We start from the raw sequence: 18,618 nt of genomic DNA on the forward strand, positions 1-18,618 counted from the left end.
ATTAATTAACAATGATATAAAAAAGAACAAAAGCAGCAAATATTCACATCAGAGAAGCTGGAAGCAGTGTATGATTTTTGTTTGATAGATGACTTTAAAGGATTAGCCGATTTTCAAATTTGTTGTTAATTCATTGTAGCTCAACCAATCATTTTAGCTTCAGCATAATACTTTTTTATGCACACACAAACTCACACAGACACATACTGCTGCTAATTTCATGTGCAGATTCAACTCCAATTTAGCATGTTTCCATTGTTTTACTCAAACTCAAGGATAATGCACTCCTCCGTGGATTCAGAAAATCCCAAATCCTTTGGGTTTTCGAGTGGGTTTTAAAACAACCCTTTGGACAAACATGTCGCTGTCTCTGTGGCTACAGTGTCCACTCGGTAACAGCAGGGGAGCATGGGGAAGGAAGAGGGAGGGGGGAACAAAAGGAAATGTGATTATTTATGTGTGTGTGGGAGGCCTGTCTGGAGACACAAGGTCTACCCGACTGACACAAACACACTTACATCATTCCAAGTTTCACAAATAAATTAGGGAGAAAGTTTGCTTGCAACATCACCAAAAGACAGTAGAAGCTGTTTTTTTTTTTGCACTCATCGTCAATTTTTGTTATTTGACCATTTTCAGGTCCAAATCATCAAATTCACAGCTTTCCCCAGCAGAGTAGCCCACTCTTGCCAGAAAATGCTGTGAAACTGCTGCAAGACAATGAGAAAGAAAAACACCACTGGCTATCAGCCAGCCACCACTTTATCCCTAAATTCGCTTACTTTTATGTTTTCCTTCTGGCCTCAGTCTCCTATCCAAAAACCTTTCTTTTTGCTTTTTTCTCATTTCAATTCATGAGACAACCATGTCTCCCTCACAGCAGGTATGGGGGACAAACTTCATCCCCATCCCTCCAGCTCTCCAGCCAAAAAGAAAGAAAGATCGTAAAATGACACCCCCACCGATCGTCCAGCTGATCAAAGGCCCGGCTGGAAGCCATTTCTGAAGGTGATGGCCAGGACATAGCGAAAGAAAACCGTAAATTCTCCACAGGATATCAGAGTTGGAGTCCTCAGAGGCGGTTAGCACAGATCCTGCTTAAATGGAAGTTCTTTCTGAGAATGTGAAGAGGATGAACGCACTGAACGCATTGATGTAGAAATCAGAGTGAATAGAAGATAACAGGTTGTTCATAGCAGTGGTTCCCAACCTTTTTTGTCAGATGTACCCCTTCATCAAGACCACCCATCATGCTCCAAATGTGCTCAACTGAATGGATTATAAAATGGCTGTTTTTTTTTAAACACTATTATAAAGCAATAAGGTTAGAGATGTAGAGATAAGTTGGAGATGTCTGGACACACACATCCGATCTGATCACTTGCAAATAACAGTGCCGATCTGTCTTATTTGAGAAAAGAATCGGATTTGTCTACAGTCTGAATGTAGCCTAGAGCTACACACACACACACACACACACACACACACACACACACACACACACACACACACACACACACACACACACACGTTTGTTTCACTATCTTTGTGGGGACCCGTCATTGACATAATGCATTCCCTAGCCCCTTACCCTAACCTTAACCATCACAACTAAATGCCTAACCTTAACCCTTACCCTCACCCTAACCATAACCTAATTCTAACCCTAATCCTAAAACCAAGTCTTAACCCTCAAACAGACCTTTAAACTTGTGGGGTCCAGCATTTTGGGCCCCATAAGGCTGTGCAGACCCCACAAGTATACTGTATTCCCCGGTTTTTGGACCCCACGAATATAGTAAAACAAGCACACTCTCTATCTCACACACACACACACACACACACACACACACACACACACACACACCACACACACACACACACACACACACACACACACACACACACACACACACACACACACACACACACAGTACAGAGATATTTGATGAATACTGTATAGACTACACCCATGTGTCATTAACACTCACCATCAACAGCAGATAACACACACACACACACACAAACACACACACACACACACACACACACACACACACACACACACACACACACACACACACACACACACACACACACACACAACCCTACAACACCCACATTTTCTCCCCAGGGCAAAAACAAACAAGAAAACTGAACAACAGATAATTATGTGACCCCTCTGGTAAAATGTTTACATGCATGTGTGATTCAGAAACATTTTCCAGCTCAGTGCATTCTGTTGCGATTGAAGGAGGTGGTATCAAATACGTATAAAATGCAAATAAGATCTTTTTTTTTGTCAAACAATGTGCAGAAGGACTTAGAAAACAACACTCTTTGTCAATGCTTTTGTTTGTAATTGATTTGGACGTCACAATTTGAATACCAATAAGAGCATTCCAGCCTCAATTTGTAAACCAGCATGGACGAGAGGTCCTTAAGTGCTCAAAAATGAGTAGAATTTGAACATCTAGAATTCTATGGCAACTGGCAAACACCATCTGCTGATGAATATCATTCGATATGCCCAAAAGCTCCAGCACATGTGAGATTGGTTTGTCAATAACTGGATAATGTTTATACCTATTTTGTGAAGTGTTTTGGCAAATTTATTGTGACACTTTGGCCATTTTAAATGAGGAAAAGAAAGAAAAATAGCACATTCACTGACCACTGTGTGCAGTTGGGACATGTAAATCCTGACCCAAACACTACATAAATACACAGTCAACTGACTTTAAGTCATTAAATATCAATTTAGAGCAGTGAAATGTGGAAATTTATGTTTATTTCTCCCAAAGTGCCCATGTTAGCCACTGTGGGACTTTAGGTAAACTCACCTCTCACATTCCTACACAGGGGTGACTGGGGGTGAGGTTACAAGGTTACAAGAGTGCAAAAACCATTCGGGTCAACATAACTTATCTCTCTCCAGGCATTCCTACAGGGTCACACAGTTTTTTTAACATGTGGACACAACACATTAAAAGGAACCATAACCAAGAGCAACTCTTTACCTGGTGATCATTGTTCAACAGGAGAAGATACGAGTTAAAAGAAGGTCATCCTGCTGTTTTTATCAGAGCCAAATCCCATTTTAAATTTAAAGTGTAACTCTCGCCAAAATGCAACCTAGGGTCTTTTTGTGAATGTACCCGAATCAAATTTTAGTTAAAAGCATAATTAGGACGGAAGCGCCACTTTTAAGATTGACCGTGTTTTCGTTTTCGGTCAAATGGCCTTTTGAATGGGAGTGCTAGGGGCACAACTATGATCACATCAAAATCAACAAAGAAGGCTCGACACAACATGAGACTTTGCTCCAAGTATCACCAGGAGCTCTACACATGAACTCAGCATTGACAACACTGGTTGTGTTCACAGAGTTTACTAAAAAGAGAGGTTTTAACAACTCACTGTCATTTTCCCAGTCAAAAATAGTCGTTCTCCGAATGTGAATGAACGGACTCCATAGGATGTCATTCTTATATGAGGCTCCTTTTTCAACTACAAGGTCAATATTGTTTTTCACTAACAACAAAACAATAAATAATCAGTGCATTTATATGGAACTAAGCTTTAGGAGCTTTCCATCTTTACTCTCCTCCCTGTTACGTTGCATTCAGAGATCAACACTTTTTGACTGATAAGATGGCTGCGACTGTAAAATCCAACAGATACAGTGAGTTTTTCAAAACCTTTCTTTTTAGTAAACTCTGGGTACACAAACAATGTTCTCAGTGCTGAGTTCATGTGTAGAGCTCCTGGTGATACTTGGAGCAAAGTTCCATGTTGTGTCCAGCCTTCTTAGTGTTTTAAAAATGTTGATTTTGATGTGATCATAGTAGTGCCCCTAGCACTCCCATTCAAAAGGCCATTTGACCGAAAACGAAAATACGGTCAATCTTAAAAGTGGCGCTTCTGTCCTAAATATGCTTTTAAATGAAAGTTTGACTCTGGGACATTCACAAAAAGACCCTAGGTTGCATTTTGGTGAGAGTTATGCTTTAAAGTTACGATTACATACACTTTTGTCAAATTCAGACCCTGAATCAGAACACCAGATGGGCAGGGTTACTCCAGCCAGTCCTCATGAAACAATACGTTCATATAGCTACGAAAAGTTAAGCACTGCATTCCACTTTTTTTTTTTTTTGCTTTATGCAACCCAATGACTGCTGCTGTATAAGAACGCTACTGTAGGGAGGAAGTCGGGGTTGGATGGTTGGGTCACAAAACACACCACGACGTTCCACTTCCGGGATTCCTCCAACAGGGAGGTCAGAGGTCAAAGATCACATACAGCTGAGCCCCTACAACTGAAAGACATTCAGCATCTTGCTATAAGGGAAATGTGTATTTTTTCACACTGTTAAAGGCAAACGAGACACAGAAACGTCCAGGAAATGAACCCTGGTCCTTCCCTAATGCCAGGCGACATGTCTACCCTCCACACCCCCCACCCCTCCCTTTCTCATGGCTACTCCAGCTGCTCACCCTCATCCTCGTATCCCGGAGGGAGGCTCCTCTCTCGGATGGTGTAGTTGGCGGAGAATCCCTCTCTGGCGATGGCGTTGTCAGTGGTGATGGTCATGGACAGGATGCCTGTGTAGGAGATCACACGGCCCGGGGACGTCTGGCCACAGTAGCGGCCAATGTGGGGGCCCACTGAGGGAAGAAGGGAGGGGGGACGAATAGAGTGAGAGATGGAGCAGGGGAGAAAAGGGAGAATGTCAGCTTCATCACTCATCAACTGCACAGTGCTTTTTATAATTTACTTTGTCCTTTTCTGCCCTCACTGTCCTGGGAAATGTTTTGTGACTTTGAGCAAAAACACAGAAGCTTGATACTTGTTTTATTTTATCTAATTCACACATTCACAACTTTATCTAATTGCAGCAATGATATAATATACTTTTTTAATAATGGAAAGTTCTCAGATTAGGAGACGCAATGCTGTGAGAGTAGTGAAGTACTGCAGATAGAAGAAAAAAGGAAATACAGTTATTCCATTAGAAGTCATTAACCCTTGTGTAGTCCTCGGGTCAAATTTGACCCTTTTCCAAAGTTTTTTTATATCAGAAATATGGGTTTCTTTCAACCAAATTGCCCAAAAATAACACGGATGTATCGATGTATGTCGCAGGTAAAGTTAATGATTATTTTCATTGCATTTTGGGTGTTTTATTCAATTTTGTAGCACTTGAAAAAATTGGTTTCATAACTAACAAAAAAAACACATATTAAGCTAAATCTTTATATTTGTGCAGCGGACAGATAATCTTTAGACCAAGATGGACAGACGAGTCTTCGAGGATTTGGAAAATATCTTCAGAATTTTGGCGTCAACCACAGACTGCTGGAGATTTATCTTTCAAAAGAGACGCTGAGCTCTGTGACTAAAATGATCAAACATGAGACGCATAAACTGTGGCTAACATCTACTGCAACATACTTTGCAACATGCAGCACGCAGCGACAGACTGTCCCATGTCTTCACCGCTGAGTGCTGACGTTGCTGCCTGCCCACAGTGTGCCGGCCATTTCATCCTGTTCTTATCTGTGAGAAACAATGGCAGGCTGCTGCTGCCTCCTGTTTCAGACAGATACTGGCTCTGCAGCCTCTCCACCACTCCAGGAGGGAACATTCAGTCCACAGAGAAGTCATACATGATACAAAAATTATAGGGCAGACCGGGGACAGTTGTAACAATTTTGACATTTCTGTCTGTATCTTGGAGCTCTTTTAAGGCAGTGGGTTCAAAATGTGATACAAACTAATTCCATGTGTCTGCTATTAAAACGGTATAGCTGATATCTCTGCAACCCAAACACAAAATGCATGGTTTACTCTCAAACACAAGGAGGAAAATGTTACACTTTACCCCATAGTCTGGGTTAGTTGTACCATACCCTGGGGTGAAATGGAACATCATGAAATTTGGATCATGACAAAAACTTGATATTGAAACTCTTATTCAACACTTAAATGACTTTTTAACATAATATTTGTGTGTGTATGTGTTGAGAGGCAGCCTGTTTTCATGTTCGAAAAGCTACAAAAAGATAAGTACTGTGATTCGTATGATTTCCACGTCTTTTTTGCTGTGTGCACCACATTGAGTGCTGCTGTATAAGACCGTGCAGGGAGGTGGTCTGAGTGGATGGGCGGGTGTTAACACACAGGACTTTGAAGTCAGGGAGCGGAGCTCAGTTCCTGGGGAAAACAAAAGACTATCACCCAGGAAATGTGTGTTCCTTGGGAGTGTTTTTAATATAGACCACAATCTCAAAAAGTCGTTTTGGTGCCTAAACTTAACTTTCGTCGCCGCATAACGCTCACTTTTTCTTGCCTAAACTTAACTGTAATCTCGAAATTACAGCTCGCGGTGCTCTGTACCCGGCTCACAGTCACCTATTCTCGGGTAACCTAACCACCATCAATGACCGGCAGCTCACGGTGCTCTGTGCCTGGCTCACAGTCACCTATTCTCGGGTAACTGAACCACCAACTACCGCTAACCTGACGGAGCATCATGTGGAGCGCCATGCGGAGCCCTGTAGCTGGGGTCGCAGAGCTCTGTAGCGGTTAAACACATCTACTAACTGCTGCTGATACGACGAGCTGTGACTGGAGGACTCTAGCCGGCGTCACAAAGCTCTGTAGAGGTTTAAACAGCTAGCAACTAGCGCTCTGTAGCACGGAGCTCTGTAGCCGATGTCACGTGACCAGCCAGCGGTCTCCTAGTTATTAGTCATACATTTTAGTGTGCACAACATCTGTGAAAAATACAATTTCTAAACAAAATAAATGCCCCAAAAATATTTGATACATTTTTTTAAAGAATAAATCCAAAAATAATGAGTGCTAGATGTTTGTTTGTCTGATTTTCCCACCAGAAAAAAAAAAAAAAAAAAACATTTCCTTTTGAAGAACAGATTTACAGCTCTCAAAGAAAAAACAACACCAGTGCAAGATGGGAACGTTTGGTGTCTGTGTTAATATTGCGAATGCGTTTGATGGGATGAAAAGCTATCATCGTGGTCTTCACCCTGCTGCAGAGATGCTTTGTTATCTGCGCTAACACACACACACACACACACACACACACACACACACACACACACACACACACACACACACACACACACACAGATCATCCGACAGGAAAAGCCCTGGCATGTTATGTATGCTGGCACGGCTTTAAAGTGTGTGTCACTGTCTGTATACCTGTGCCAGTCTTTGTGTCCCTCAGGTTTTTCCCATGCCAGTCTCCTCCCTGGCAATAACCAGACAACGCATTGGGCACAGCAGCAGGTATTGTGGGCATCCTGGCAACCTACTCAGGCCTGTCCAAGGTATGTAGCTCTCGCCATTATCTGCACACTGCGCGGCTAATTAGACAACAATGGAAGCCGAAAAACTCTGTCCAAACCAGAGTAAGAGTGCGAACAGAGCGTGGAGCAGGATGCGCCGACGTCATTCATGTGCCGATTTTCCAAATGTAGTTGGTGAGGGAACACTGAGTAAGCTCTGAAGGAGTCTCTCTCAGTACATCCAGCCTCCATGTGTGCACAGGAGGACGAGTCTCAAGTAAAAGATTGAAATTACCACATTAACAGCTGAGCCATCTTTGATTATTATCAGCTGTGGGCATACTAACACTTCTGTATGTTAAAGGTGCTCTAAGTGATGTTGGGTGACGTTACTTCTTGTTGATGTTCAAAGTATTTTCAAACAAAACGAGGCTAGCTCGCCCCTCCCTCCTCCTCATCCCGTCCCCTCCCCCTCCCTTCCGTGCTTCTGTGCACTAACCCCCCAACCCCCACCCCCAAATCCTTCTTGTCGGTTATTGGCTGGAAGACTGTTTGTTATGTTTGGTGGTGCAGGTTGGAGCAGTTTGTTTTTGTTGCTGTTTGTGGAGCCTGGACTGTCTACAGAGACCGCATTTTTTACAGTGTGTTCAGGGGACAGGCAGCTAGCGGATAGTGAGATGTTTTTTACAGTGTGTTCAGGGGACAGGCAGCTAGCAGATAGTGAGGAGATGTTTTTTTACAGTGTGTTCAGGGGACAGGCAGCTAGCAGATAGTGAGGAGATGTTTGCTGTATGTGACAAAAAATGTTGTAGCCTAAAAAATGCGTGACGTCGCTTAGAGCACCTTTAAAGGCATTGTTTAGTAACATTTTGTGGAAATATGCTTATTCTCTCCAGAGTGGGTTTTGAAGTAAAGGCGCTACTAAAGGTGGATTTTTTTAACCTATGGACAGAGCCAGGCTAGCTGGTTCCAATATCTCAAGTCTTATGCTAAACTAAGCTAACTGGTTGCTGGCTGTGGCTTCATATTTACTGCACAGACATGAGAGTGGTGTTGATGTTCTCATCTTAGTCTTAGCACCTAATTGGGCAGTTTTGTATGTATGTACTTCTTGTTTGTGTTGTTTTAATGCTCCTTCACACAGATGTGTTGCTCAGGAAAAAAACACTTTTGAGCTTTCTTTCAATGGAAGAATGTGACTTGGCACAGACTCCTGACTAGTGACATGGCTATGTTTTAGCTGTGGAGATGAAAAAGTTGAAAAATAATTAACCCCTTTATTAAACTGCATCAAGAAACTAATGAGTAGCAAGGCATCTTCTTTAGTATTTGGTATATTGTATTTGTAAGTTTAAGAACTTTTTAAGAGACTTTTGAGGTTTTGTTTGGTTTTAAAATATTCTATTTCAACATCAGTGTAGCCAGAAAGCTGATTTTATCAGTCATTATAGTCATTCAGAACTTGATCTGGCTAAAAAAAAAACAAGAATTCTGAAGACACCAGGGTCTTCAATGATTGGATGAAGTTACTTTGAAAGTGCCAATGTATGTGTGTTATTACTGATATATGCACAACACGTGAAAAGTTGTCTCCCAAAATATAAAACATATCACTTTCCGCTTTCACTTCCTCCCTATATTGACAACGTTTCATTTCCGGGATTGTTCCGTTGCCAACGGAAATTCCGCCAGATGTCCGTCTCCTTCCTCTGTCTTTGTGTTGTCATTCTAACCTCCGGTGGATTTCTGAGGATTACGGTTAACTGCACCTCAGATCTCTGCAGGGTAAATCCAGACAGCTAGCTAGACTATCTGTCCAATCTGAGTTTTCTGTTGCACGACTAAAACAACCTTTGAATGTACACATGTTCCACCAAAACAAGTTCCTTCTCGAGGCTATTTTGCAGAGGCATCATGGCTCCGTCCGGCGCTTAGCGCCGCTCAAGACGATTGTGATTGGTTTAAAGAAATACCAATAAACCAGAGCATGTTTTCTCCCATCCCGGAATGCTGTGGGGACTAGCCAGACCTTCCTCCCCTGAGCTGTGGAGGAAGGTCTGGCAATTCAAGACTACCTCCTCCACTCCTTTAGCACACATCTTCCTTGTGTCTTTATCTATTTTTCGCCTCTGCGTTCTCCTTCACCTCCATCGCTCAGTCTGAGCTGGTCCCCCCTGCAGGGGAGCCATCCATCCTTTGTCCTCCTCCCTCCTCCTCGCCAATACCGCCACACGTCTGTCTGTTTTCTGTCAACATCTGCCGGGGGAAACCGCCCCGAGCACATCTCATCCTTCTCTTCTCTGTGCTGCTTCACAGCTCGGCATATTTATCCCCTGCATCTGCATCCCGTTTTTCCCTGTCCTTACCCTCCACCTGTTGTTTCTCCTTCAATTCTTACACCTTCATCTCTGTTATGTCTGACAGTTTTCATTTGATCTCTTTGCTCTATCCATTTTTAGCTTATTTTGTTCCGAGACAGAGGCTCAAACTAAAAAAAGGACTTGAGAGTTCATAAAATGCCTCAGAAATTGAAATTAAGCAGGCAAAAATACCCCTTATACCATGTTTTTTATAGCTTGTTTTGACCTGGTTTTGTATTGTTCTACAGGCAGCCATTATAATGTATTTCTTTGCGAGGGTCTCAAGCTGAAAAATAGCCTTGATAGTTCATAAAATGCTTATTAAAGTTAGCAGCCAAAAAATATTCTTTTTTTTTTTTTGACCTAGTTGGGGAAATGTATTTTCTAAGATCACCGTCTTGCATGGGGATGTTAAAGTGAGTGAAAACAATGAAAACATGAACAATTCCAAGTTGTAGCATCATATTTCTGCACTTGTTTTGGTGCAAGTTGATTCCAGCTTTACTCTCATCTTTCTTCAAGGCTTCACTAGAAATATCCACCCCAGCCTGAGCCAAACCCTCTGCTCACCTGCTGGGAAGCCGTCCCAGATCTCCAGCCAGTCGTATCGGCAGAGGGCGCCTGGCGGCGGCGTGGTGTCGGGCTCCATGTCGAAGCTGTCAAACTCCACCATGATCTCAGACATCTTGGGGGCGAAGATCATGAAGGTGCAGTCCAGGTTGTTGGGGTACTTCTCAGGGAAGCCCGGTGTCTTGATGACGCCTCTGGGAGCTGTAAAGTTCCTGGAACATTCTGGGCCTGCGAGGGGAGAAGAAGACACGGATGAGTTTTTAAAGGTCCCATGGCATGAAAATTTCACTTTATGAGGTTTTTTAACATTAATATGAGTTCCCCTAGCCTGCCTATGGTCCCCCAGTGGCTAGAAATGGTGATAGGTGTAAACCGAGCCCTAGGTATCCTGCTCTGCCTTTGAGAAAATGAAAGCTCAGATTGGCCGATCTGGAATCTTCCCTTTATGACGTCATAAGGGGAAAGGTTACCTCGCCTTTCTCTGCTTTGCCCGCCCAGAGAATTTGGCCCGCCCATGAGAAAGAGAGAGACATCATGGCTTGACAACAAGAAAAGCATGGCAGTTGGTCAAGGCCACACCCCCACCCTCCACCTTGCCCCCCCTCTCTCCTCCTCAAGCATATAAAGCTACAGACACAGAAATGGCACATACTAAGGAAAGCTCATTGTGTGACGCTCAATGGTGTTTTTTGCCCCCAACGGCTCCTTCCAGGCTGCGACCGCTGCCTTCAAGGCACCTAACCCTAACCTAACCCCTAACCCTAACCCTAACCAGTGCCTAATCCTAGTGCCTTCCAGGCAGCGCTGCCTGGAAGGAGCAGTTGGGGACAAAAAACACAGATAAACTTGTGGGACTGGCTCTAGTGGCTGTAATTCTGCACCAAGGCTGAATTTCGGGAAAGAGACTTCAGATACAATATTAGGGGACCACTAAGGTCTATATAAAAGAGACTTCAGATACAGTATTAGGGGAACACTAAGACCTATATAAAAGAGACTTCAGATACAGTATTAGGGGACCACTAAGGTCTATATAAAAGAGACTTCAGATACAGTATTAGGAGACCACTAAGGTCTATATAAAAGAGACTTCAGATACAGTATTAGGGGGACCACTAAGGCCTATATAAAAGAGACTTCAGATACAGTATTAGGGGACCACTAAGGCCTATATAAAAGAGACTTCAGATACAGTATTAGGGGGACCACTAAGGCCTATATAAAAGAGACTTCAGATACAGTATTAGGGGACCACTAAGGCCTATATAAAAGAGACTTCAGATACAGTATTAGGGGACCACTAAGGCCTATATAAAAGAGACTTCAGATACAGTATTAGGGGACCACTAAGGCCTATACAAAAGCATCCAAAAAGCAGCATGTCATAGGACCTTCAAGTGTCAGGACGTGTTTGGACAGAGGGACTATTTTCTCACTCGGACAGAGGTGTGAACTCTCAGGGGTTGGTGTTCACACATCTCTTTCACTTCAAATATGGCATTCAGTATTTTTTGCAAAATAATCCATTTGTGGTACTGAAAGCTGAGACACTGACTTATTCATAGCTGCTCCGTGCATCAGGTCTTTGAATGTTGAGTGTGCCAGAATATCCTCGAAAGAAACCTTTGTGCCTGTTTGGACTGATACTGTTTACCATTTAGTCAGTATTTTATAATTTTGAACTTTGTTGTTTTTCCTTCTGCAAAAATAAGGATATAGACATTTTGGAAATGCACATATAAACTGAAACACCCTGAAAGGTTTTTAGACCTTTCTGGGTGTCTAAATCTTTGGCAGCCTAACACACTTTTACAGCTGGGACTTAACTGGAATGAAGATGAACTTTGACTGAGTCTTAAAACTAGATTTTCTCCTTACCAATGGTGGAAATCCAGACAAAAATCTTTTAGTGAGACAGGATTTCCTCTTTTTTTAACAATGTTGTGGAAGAAACACATGGCACATGAAATAAGAAACAACACTTCACTGGATCATTTGCCTTAAAAATAGGACAATGAGCAGAATTCAGCCTTTAAGAGCCAGTAACAGACTAAATAAGGAGGATGTTTTATTGACAAAACTCATGTCGTCTCCGTCCAATCAGACGCACTGGACCCCTCCCCATGTCGGAGCCGTCTGTGTCTGTGTTGTGACTGGGGGACAGTCCCAGACACTGAGAGGCTGTTTACATAGACACACACACACACACACACACACACACACACACACACACACACACACACACACACACACACACACACACACACACACAGACACACTCATAGACGGACAAATACCACCCTATTAGCTCATTAGACACATCCAAATGGGCACACACACTACCCTACATAATCATTCAACCACAACCTTATAATCTGTATTCAAGTCAAATATCAGTGCTGTTCTCGACTTTGTGGATTCACTTTGTCCATCTCAGGTTAATACACACATGCTTTGTGTTTCAATATTATCTTGGAGGGATTTTATTGTAAGGCTCTGATTTTTTCTTACTGCTTTTTGATAACTATCTATTTTTTTTCGGTATGTACAGCACTTATAATCATTTGTTAGATTTTAAATGAGGGCTTTATAAATAATGTTTTTCTTCCACAACATCGCCTGCTGTTATTTTGCACCCTTGGACGATGATGTTTAATTATCTCACACTTTCATTCATGCATGCATTTTGCACGTAACACCTTCAAGTGTTAAGATCCTCCTCCATTTTTTATATTCATCTCACCATTGTTAAATTCTGCAGGTATGTGGTATATCACCTTTTCATTAAGTTAATGTGTCTCTGACAGCTCTACTTCTTGTCTTTGCTTTTTCAACATGATGTATGCAACATTAAAATAAGTCTCATGATGTTACAGACCCTGTAAATGATTTGTTTCACTGATACAACAGACACAAAACAGAGTTTCACCCACCCACATCATTCCTGGTAAGCATCACATGCTCCTCTGGATTGTAGGATAATGAAATAAAGGCTTTTCAACAACATAACATTTGAAAACCAAATACAAATCCACTAAGCGGTAACATATGACATAAGTGTCTCCTGATAAAAGTACAAACAGAGTGACGGGGGAACACAGCAGCTGTTATGTCATTGTCATTTTTTTATACACAAGCTGTTCTCTCTTCAGTCACGTCCACACTGCCGATACCGCCCGTAGAAAATCTCTGCGTCGGCTTGCATCCGTCAACTGGCGGCTGGCAGTTCACACCTCTCTAGTCGTAAAGTGACATGAGCGAGGTTACAAGACTGATCTCTGTGGGTGAAAGACGACACGAGGCCTGGACGAGGGTCAAGCATCCCTTAGAGGCACTAGGGGTGTGTGTGTGTGTGTGTGTGTGTGTGTGTGTGTGTGTGTGTTGGGGGTTCTTATGTTGCCAAGCCAGATGTGACCTGCATGTTTGCTGAGCATGCCTGTAAACATGAATCCTCATACAGACACACACACTCCACTGGAGCCCTTGCTGTTGACACAGGTGGTGTCATTAAAAGGGCGACATGATGAATGACGTGTAAGGGATGAGGCAGGCTTCCCTCCTGCTCAGCTGGCACACTTTCTAGTGTATGCAAGTGTGTGTGTGTGTGTGTGTGTGTGTGTGTGTGTGTGTGTATGTGTGTGTGTGTGTGTCAAATGTGCAGATGGGTTGAGTAAATCTAGCCCTCGTGAGAAATCTCTGCTGCTGTATGTCTATCAAGCTCAGAAATGACAGTAATGGGATTTCAGGGAAGAAATATCCTTGAAAGTTCATACAATGTCTGGATAATAAAAAAACTAATACCACACCTTTTCTTTTGCTATCATGCAAGAGATAGATTGGACTGTGTGGTTGTATGAGCTACGTCTCTATAGTCAGTGTGTTAGCTACAGTAGATGGCAGTCGGCACTCCCCCAGTTTGGAGAAGCAGGCAGGAGTACCGACACGGAAGATAAGCAATGTCCTGCTACGGACGGGGGCAGTAGCTAAACACAGTTCACATCAGTTTAAGTGGATGCTATATTTAGATATTTCATATTTTCACCCATTTACGTTGCCCTCAAACAGCCCTTTGTGATGGGGAACTGAAGCCGTTATCCATGCTCTCTTCAAGCTACCAGACTCCTTTGACAAAAACAGCAATTTAACCTCGCAGAACACGGGAGTTGCTCCTCTACCTCTGCCTCCATTGGTTAGTTTTTTAAATTTATTTTTTGTTAGTTCCCCAACCCTTTTAAAATATCCAAGTCAATGACACAAACTTACAGATGGAGGCAGCGGTAGAGCAGCAACTCTGTGTTCTGTGAGGTAAAATGAGTCAAAGGAGTGTGGTGGCTTTGAAGAGAGCAATAAAATGGTTTCAGTTCCCCGGTGAAAATATTGTAAATATAGTGTCAATTTAAACTAATATCGTTTTTTTAGGTGTCTAAAATAGGGATCGACTGATACTGTTTGTTTTTCAAGGCCGGTTTTAAGCAATTATTTAATGAATTAGAGACGTTCAACATAATCCCCAGTAACAGAGAGTCAGATAGTGTTGTGGGGGGGGACATGAAGTCAGACTCAGTGGTGAGAGAAACTGAAGCAGAGGGACAGACACAGAGCTGTAGCCGAGCCAAAGTACAACACTTTTTAATTCATTAACTTTATCGGTTATCAGGTAAATAAAACGCTGATACAGATCATCAGCAAACTGCCAAAAAACAGCCTGATAATCAGCCAGGGCCCATAATTGGTCTATCCTTTGTCTAAAATGTGTTTAGCTACTGCCCCCGTCCACAGCAGGACATTACTTAGCTTCCGTGTCGGTACTCCTGCCTGCTTCTCCAAACTGGGGGGCGTGCCGACTGCCATCTACTGTAGCTAACACACTGACTATAGAGAAGTAGCTCATACAACCACACTTCAAAAGATCCAAACTATCCCTTTAATGTGAGAACTGAACCTCATGGGCAACTTTAGGTTGTTTTTCGAGCCCATCCCCAGCTGATTCTTTTCAGAGCTTGTGGATGAGAGCAACAGAGCACCTTTTGATCTGAGGACAAGCAAGTAAACATGTAAAAAGTGGAATAAATGGCTGACTTCATAAAAAAAACCACTGCATCAACAATGTTGTAAACTAGAAAGCATTTAGAGCCTGCACTCCTTCAACCAGACTTATAATTTTGGCCCTGTGGCTAAACTATCCAGCAAATTATTATTAATTTTATCTGTAAAAAAAAAAAAGCTACAAAACGAAGCCAAAAAAATTGCTTTCTCTCTGTTTAAATGTCCCAAAATGACAAAGTTGCCCCTCAAAAATCATCAAGCGAGCCAATACGTGACTGTGTGTTTGCATCAGAGGCAATTTCTTTAAGACTGCAAGGGAAGCTCAGCTTCCCCTAAAATATCAAAAAATGTATGGTCAAATATGTACTATTGTGTTAACATGTTATTGACTAAAAATGCGTTAGAATACGTTCATCTCGAAGACGAGTTTGTTCAGAATCAGCTGACTCGATTTCCTTCTCATCCATTCCTGTAGCGTCTAAGTGCATTTCCCTGTTGAAGCCTGGCATCCAGTGACTTCAATGGGGCTGATTTGAACGGTTTTTTTTAAGTGTTTCGAAACGGTCATTGGATAAATGCTGCGATTATGTCCCGCCCACGGACGCTCAGCGTCTCTGGGGGTTAATGGAGCAGTGGGCTGGCCTGGGCTTCTGCGTGATGATTTGAGGGTCTTTCAAAAGACTGCATCTCCTTTTGATTGACAGCAATTTTGTAGCCGAAGCTATACAAGCTCAGTCCCATCGCAGATTTTGCAAGTGTTGTTGAAAGACGAATTGCTGCAACCTAATTCTTGGTATTTGCTTGGTGAAATTGCTAGCCAATTTTCATCATACATTTCATACAATTATACACCACATTCCTTGTTTCAGTTTAACCTAATTCCCACATTTCCTCCTTCGAGTTTAATATCGTTTTGTTAGATCGTTTGTTCATTAGGTTGTTCATCAGTAGGCTAGGCTAGTGTTGTAGGGATGAACTAGCCAGCTAGCAAACTGCACACGATGGCAGACAATGCTAATATTGTCGACCTGATTTTGGCAAAGCCATTTGAAAGTCTTCCTTATGAGGAGAAACTTAGAATTAAACAGCAGGGTTAGATCAACACCTAAGATTGGTTTAGTGCAAAAGATAGGGCAAAGTAACAGTAACAGCTCTCCTGGTATGACAAAGTTAGCTGGCTGACTGGAAGTGCTGTGACAAACTATATATATATATATATATATATATATATATATATATATATATATATATATATTATTATAATATTATTATAAATAAATGGACAATTTTTATGATGTAGGCCGAAAATGAGCTTCCCCTCTTTGAAAGACCAGTAGCCGCCACTCGTTTGCATATTAGAAGGTGTTCAAAGATGCTGCATATAAACCCTATTGTGTGTTCAAGCGTATCTGTTATTATGTCACGTCACTATCGCAACAGCATGTTACATCGCTCTCATCTCTCATTCTCTGCCCATCCATCTTTATGTCTTTTATCTTTTTTTATCAACGACCCTTCAATCAACTGTGGCTCAAAGTAGGAAAGACACCCCCCCGCCCCCTTTTCGACTTAACCACTGAGACATGTGTTTTTGGTTTAAAAACCTGCAATAAAACGAGAGAGTCGGTGCAAATATAGTTCCAGGAGGCTGAAGAGGGCTCACATGGCTATCATCTATAAATGTTCTGTGGTCAGCAGAGGGTGGAGTTATGGTTATGGTTATGAGAGGCGGATGTGCCAGAGCTTTACAGCCCGATGCTCATTAGTCCGGAGATTTACCCACTATTGCACCGTGCTATCTTTAAGGCCAAACAGAACTTGTCATCTGAGCGAGGGTTACGGCTCTTTGTGGCTGCGTTCTGGGGTTTTCTCATCCTAATGACAGACGTGGAGGAGAGAGACCAAAACAAGGGAGGAGAGGTAAAAACAGGACTTTATGATATTGCCTCTAAAGTCAGAACAAGCCTTAAAAAAATCATCCACCATGTGTCTGACACTAACTCCTCAGGTACTTTAAATTCCACAATTCCAAGAAATAGACCTTTTTCACGGCAGACATGTCATAGTAGGAAAAGCACAGGTGTATTCCAAACCATTAATGATGGCTGCATACAGGACACAGGCCCTGGTATTGTGCATGCTGACTCACTGAAATAACTTACTGGGACACTTGATGGAATTGAGCCATCGTTAAGGTTATCAATATCAGCTGTGCTTTTCCTACTATGATGTCTGCTGTGAAAAAGGTCCATACAGAGGATGTGATGTCAGTGTCCTCAGTGCTAGCTACACACATGAAAAAAAGTGAAGTGTACGGACATTTCTGTTAATCCAAAAATCGAAATACGGAAAAAAACCTGTGCAAAATCATTACAGAAAATGTCTTCATATTGACATTATCAGCTCGTATTTCTACGGACTTTCCTAACTGTGTATATCTCTGGTGGTCATGGTCAAATACAAGAAACCACTGTTAAAATGTTGGTAATTGTGTTACAAATTGCCTGGTTGCTTTTTGTTTCTTCACTGATTCAAATTAATAGCAGTGACCAGTGATTGATTTTGATTTCTTCTAATCATTTTGCCTTGCTTTTTTGTAGGATGTCTTCGCCCCCCCCTCACGATCATAATTACTTTACTTTTATTATATTATTGTTTTGTTTTGTTATATATGCAAACTTAGAAATGACATATACAAAATGTATGTCTAAAATATCATATATATTTTGATACGTCACAGATTACTATTTTATTTCACTATTAGATGTAAAAAAAATATTCTGAGATCAGTGGACAAAAACAGGCAGAGAGAGAGACAAAGAGGGGAGTCCGAACAGAACAGTAAAATGCCTGTTTGTAAGCAGAGCAGCAGCTCCACTTAGCAGCCAGTTTCAATATGCTGCTCCGACTCTAATGGCTTTTAAATGTGGTGAGAAGGAAGGCAGCAACATGGCAGGGGGATTACCTGAGTGAGTACAAGTGCTGTTTTTAACTTGTTAGAGGGTAGAGGACCCATATTGAGGCCAACACATACACCCCCCCCCTCCCCCCCCCCTCCCCACACACACACACACACACACACACACACTGGCTGTCCTAGTTTCGAAGCCCCTCTTCTGTGCCAGAGCATCCATCTCATCTGCGGGTCACCCCTGCTGCCTCCAAGGACAAACAGCCCATTAGCTAAATGAGCCTGGGGTCCCGGGCACCTGTCTGCTGCGCACACACACACACACACACACACACACACACACACACACACTCACTCACAATTGCGACACATACTGTACAGGCACGTAGCAACATAAGACAAACAAAAGAC

The 18,618-nt window shown here is 42.3% G+C and overlaps 1 protein-coding gene across 1 annotated transcript in view; it reads right to left on the bottom strand.

Annotated features, from left to right (window-relative positions):
* The window catches only part of LOC116044936 (neuropilin-1a-like), a 104,421-nt gene that overhangs the window by 55,399 nt on the left and 30,404 nt on the right, over window positions 1-18,618 (bottom strand). Inside the window, exons 4-5 of the mRNA XM_031292488.2 lie at window positions 10,251-10,478; window positions 4,501-4,671 (exon numbers count right to left, since the gene is read on the bottom strand). Coding sequence (XP_031148348.1) covers window positions 4,501-4,671; window positions 10,251-10,478 — 399 coding nt within the window. The remainder of the gene's footprint in view (window positions 1-4,500; window positions 4,672-10,250; window positions 10,479-18,618) is intronic.

This window comes from Sander lucioperca, chromosome 9 (genome assembly GCF_008315115.2).
Source record: "Sander lucioperca isolate FBNREF2018 chromosome 9, SLUC_FBN_1.2, whole genome shotgun sequence".
Taxonomy (NCBI): domain Eukaryota; kingdom Metazoa; phylum Chordata; class Actinopteri; order Perciformes; family Percidae; genus Sander; species Sander lucioperca.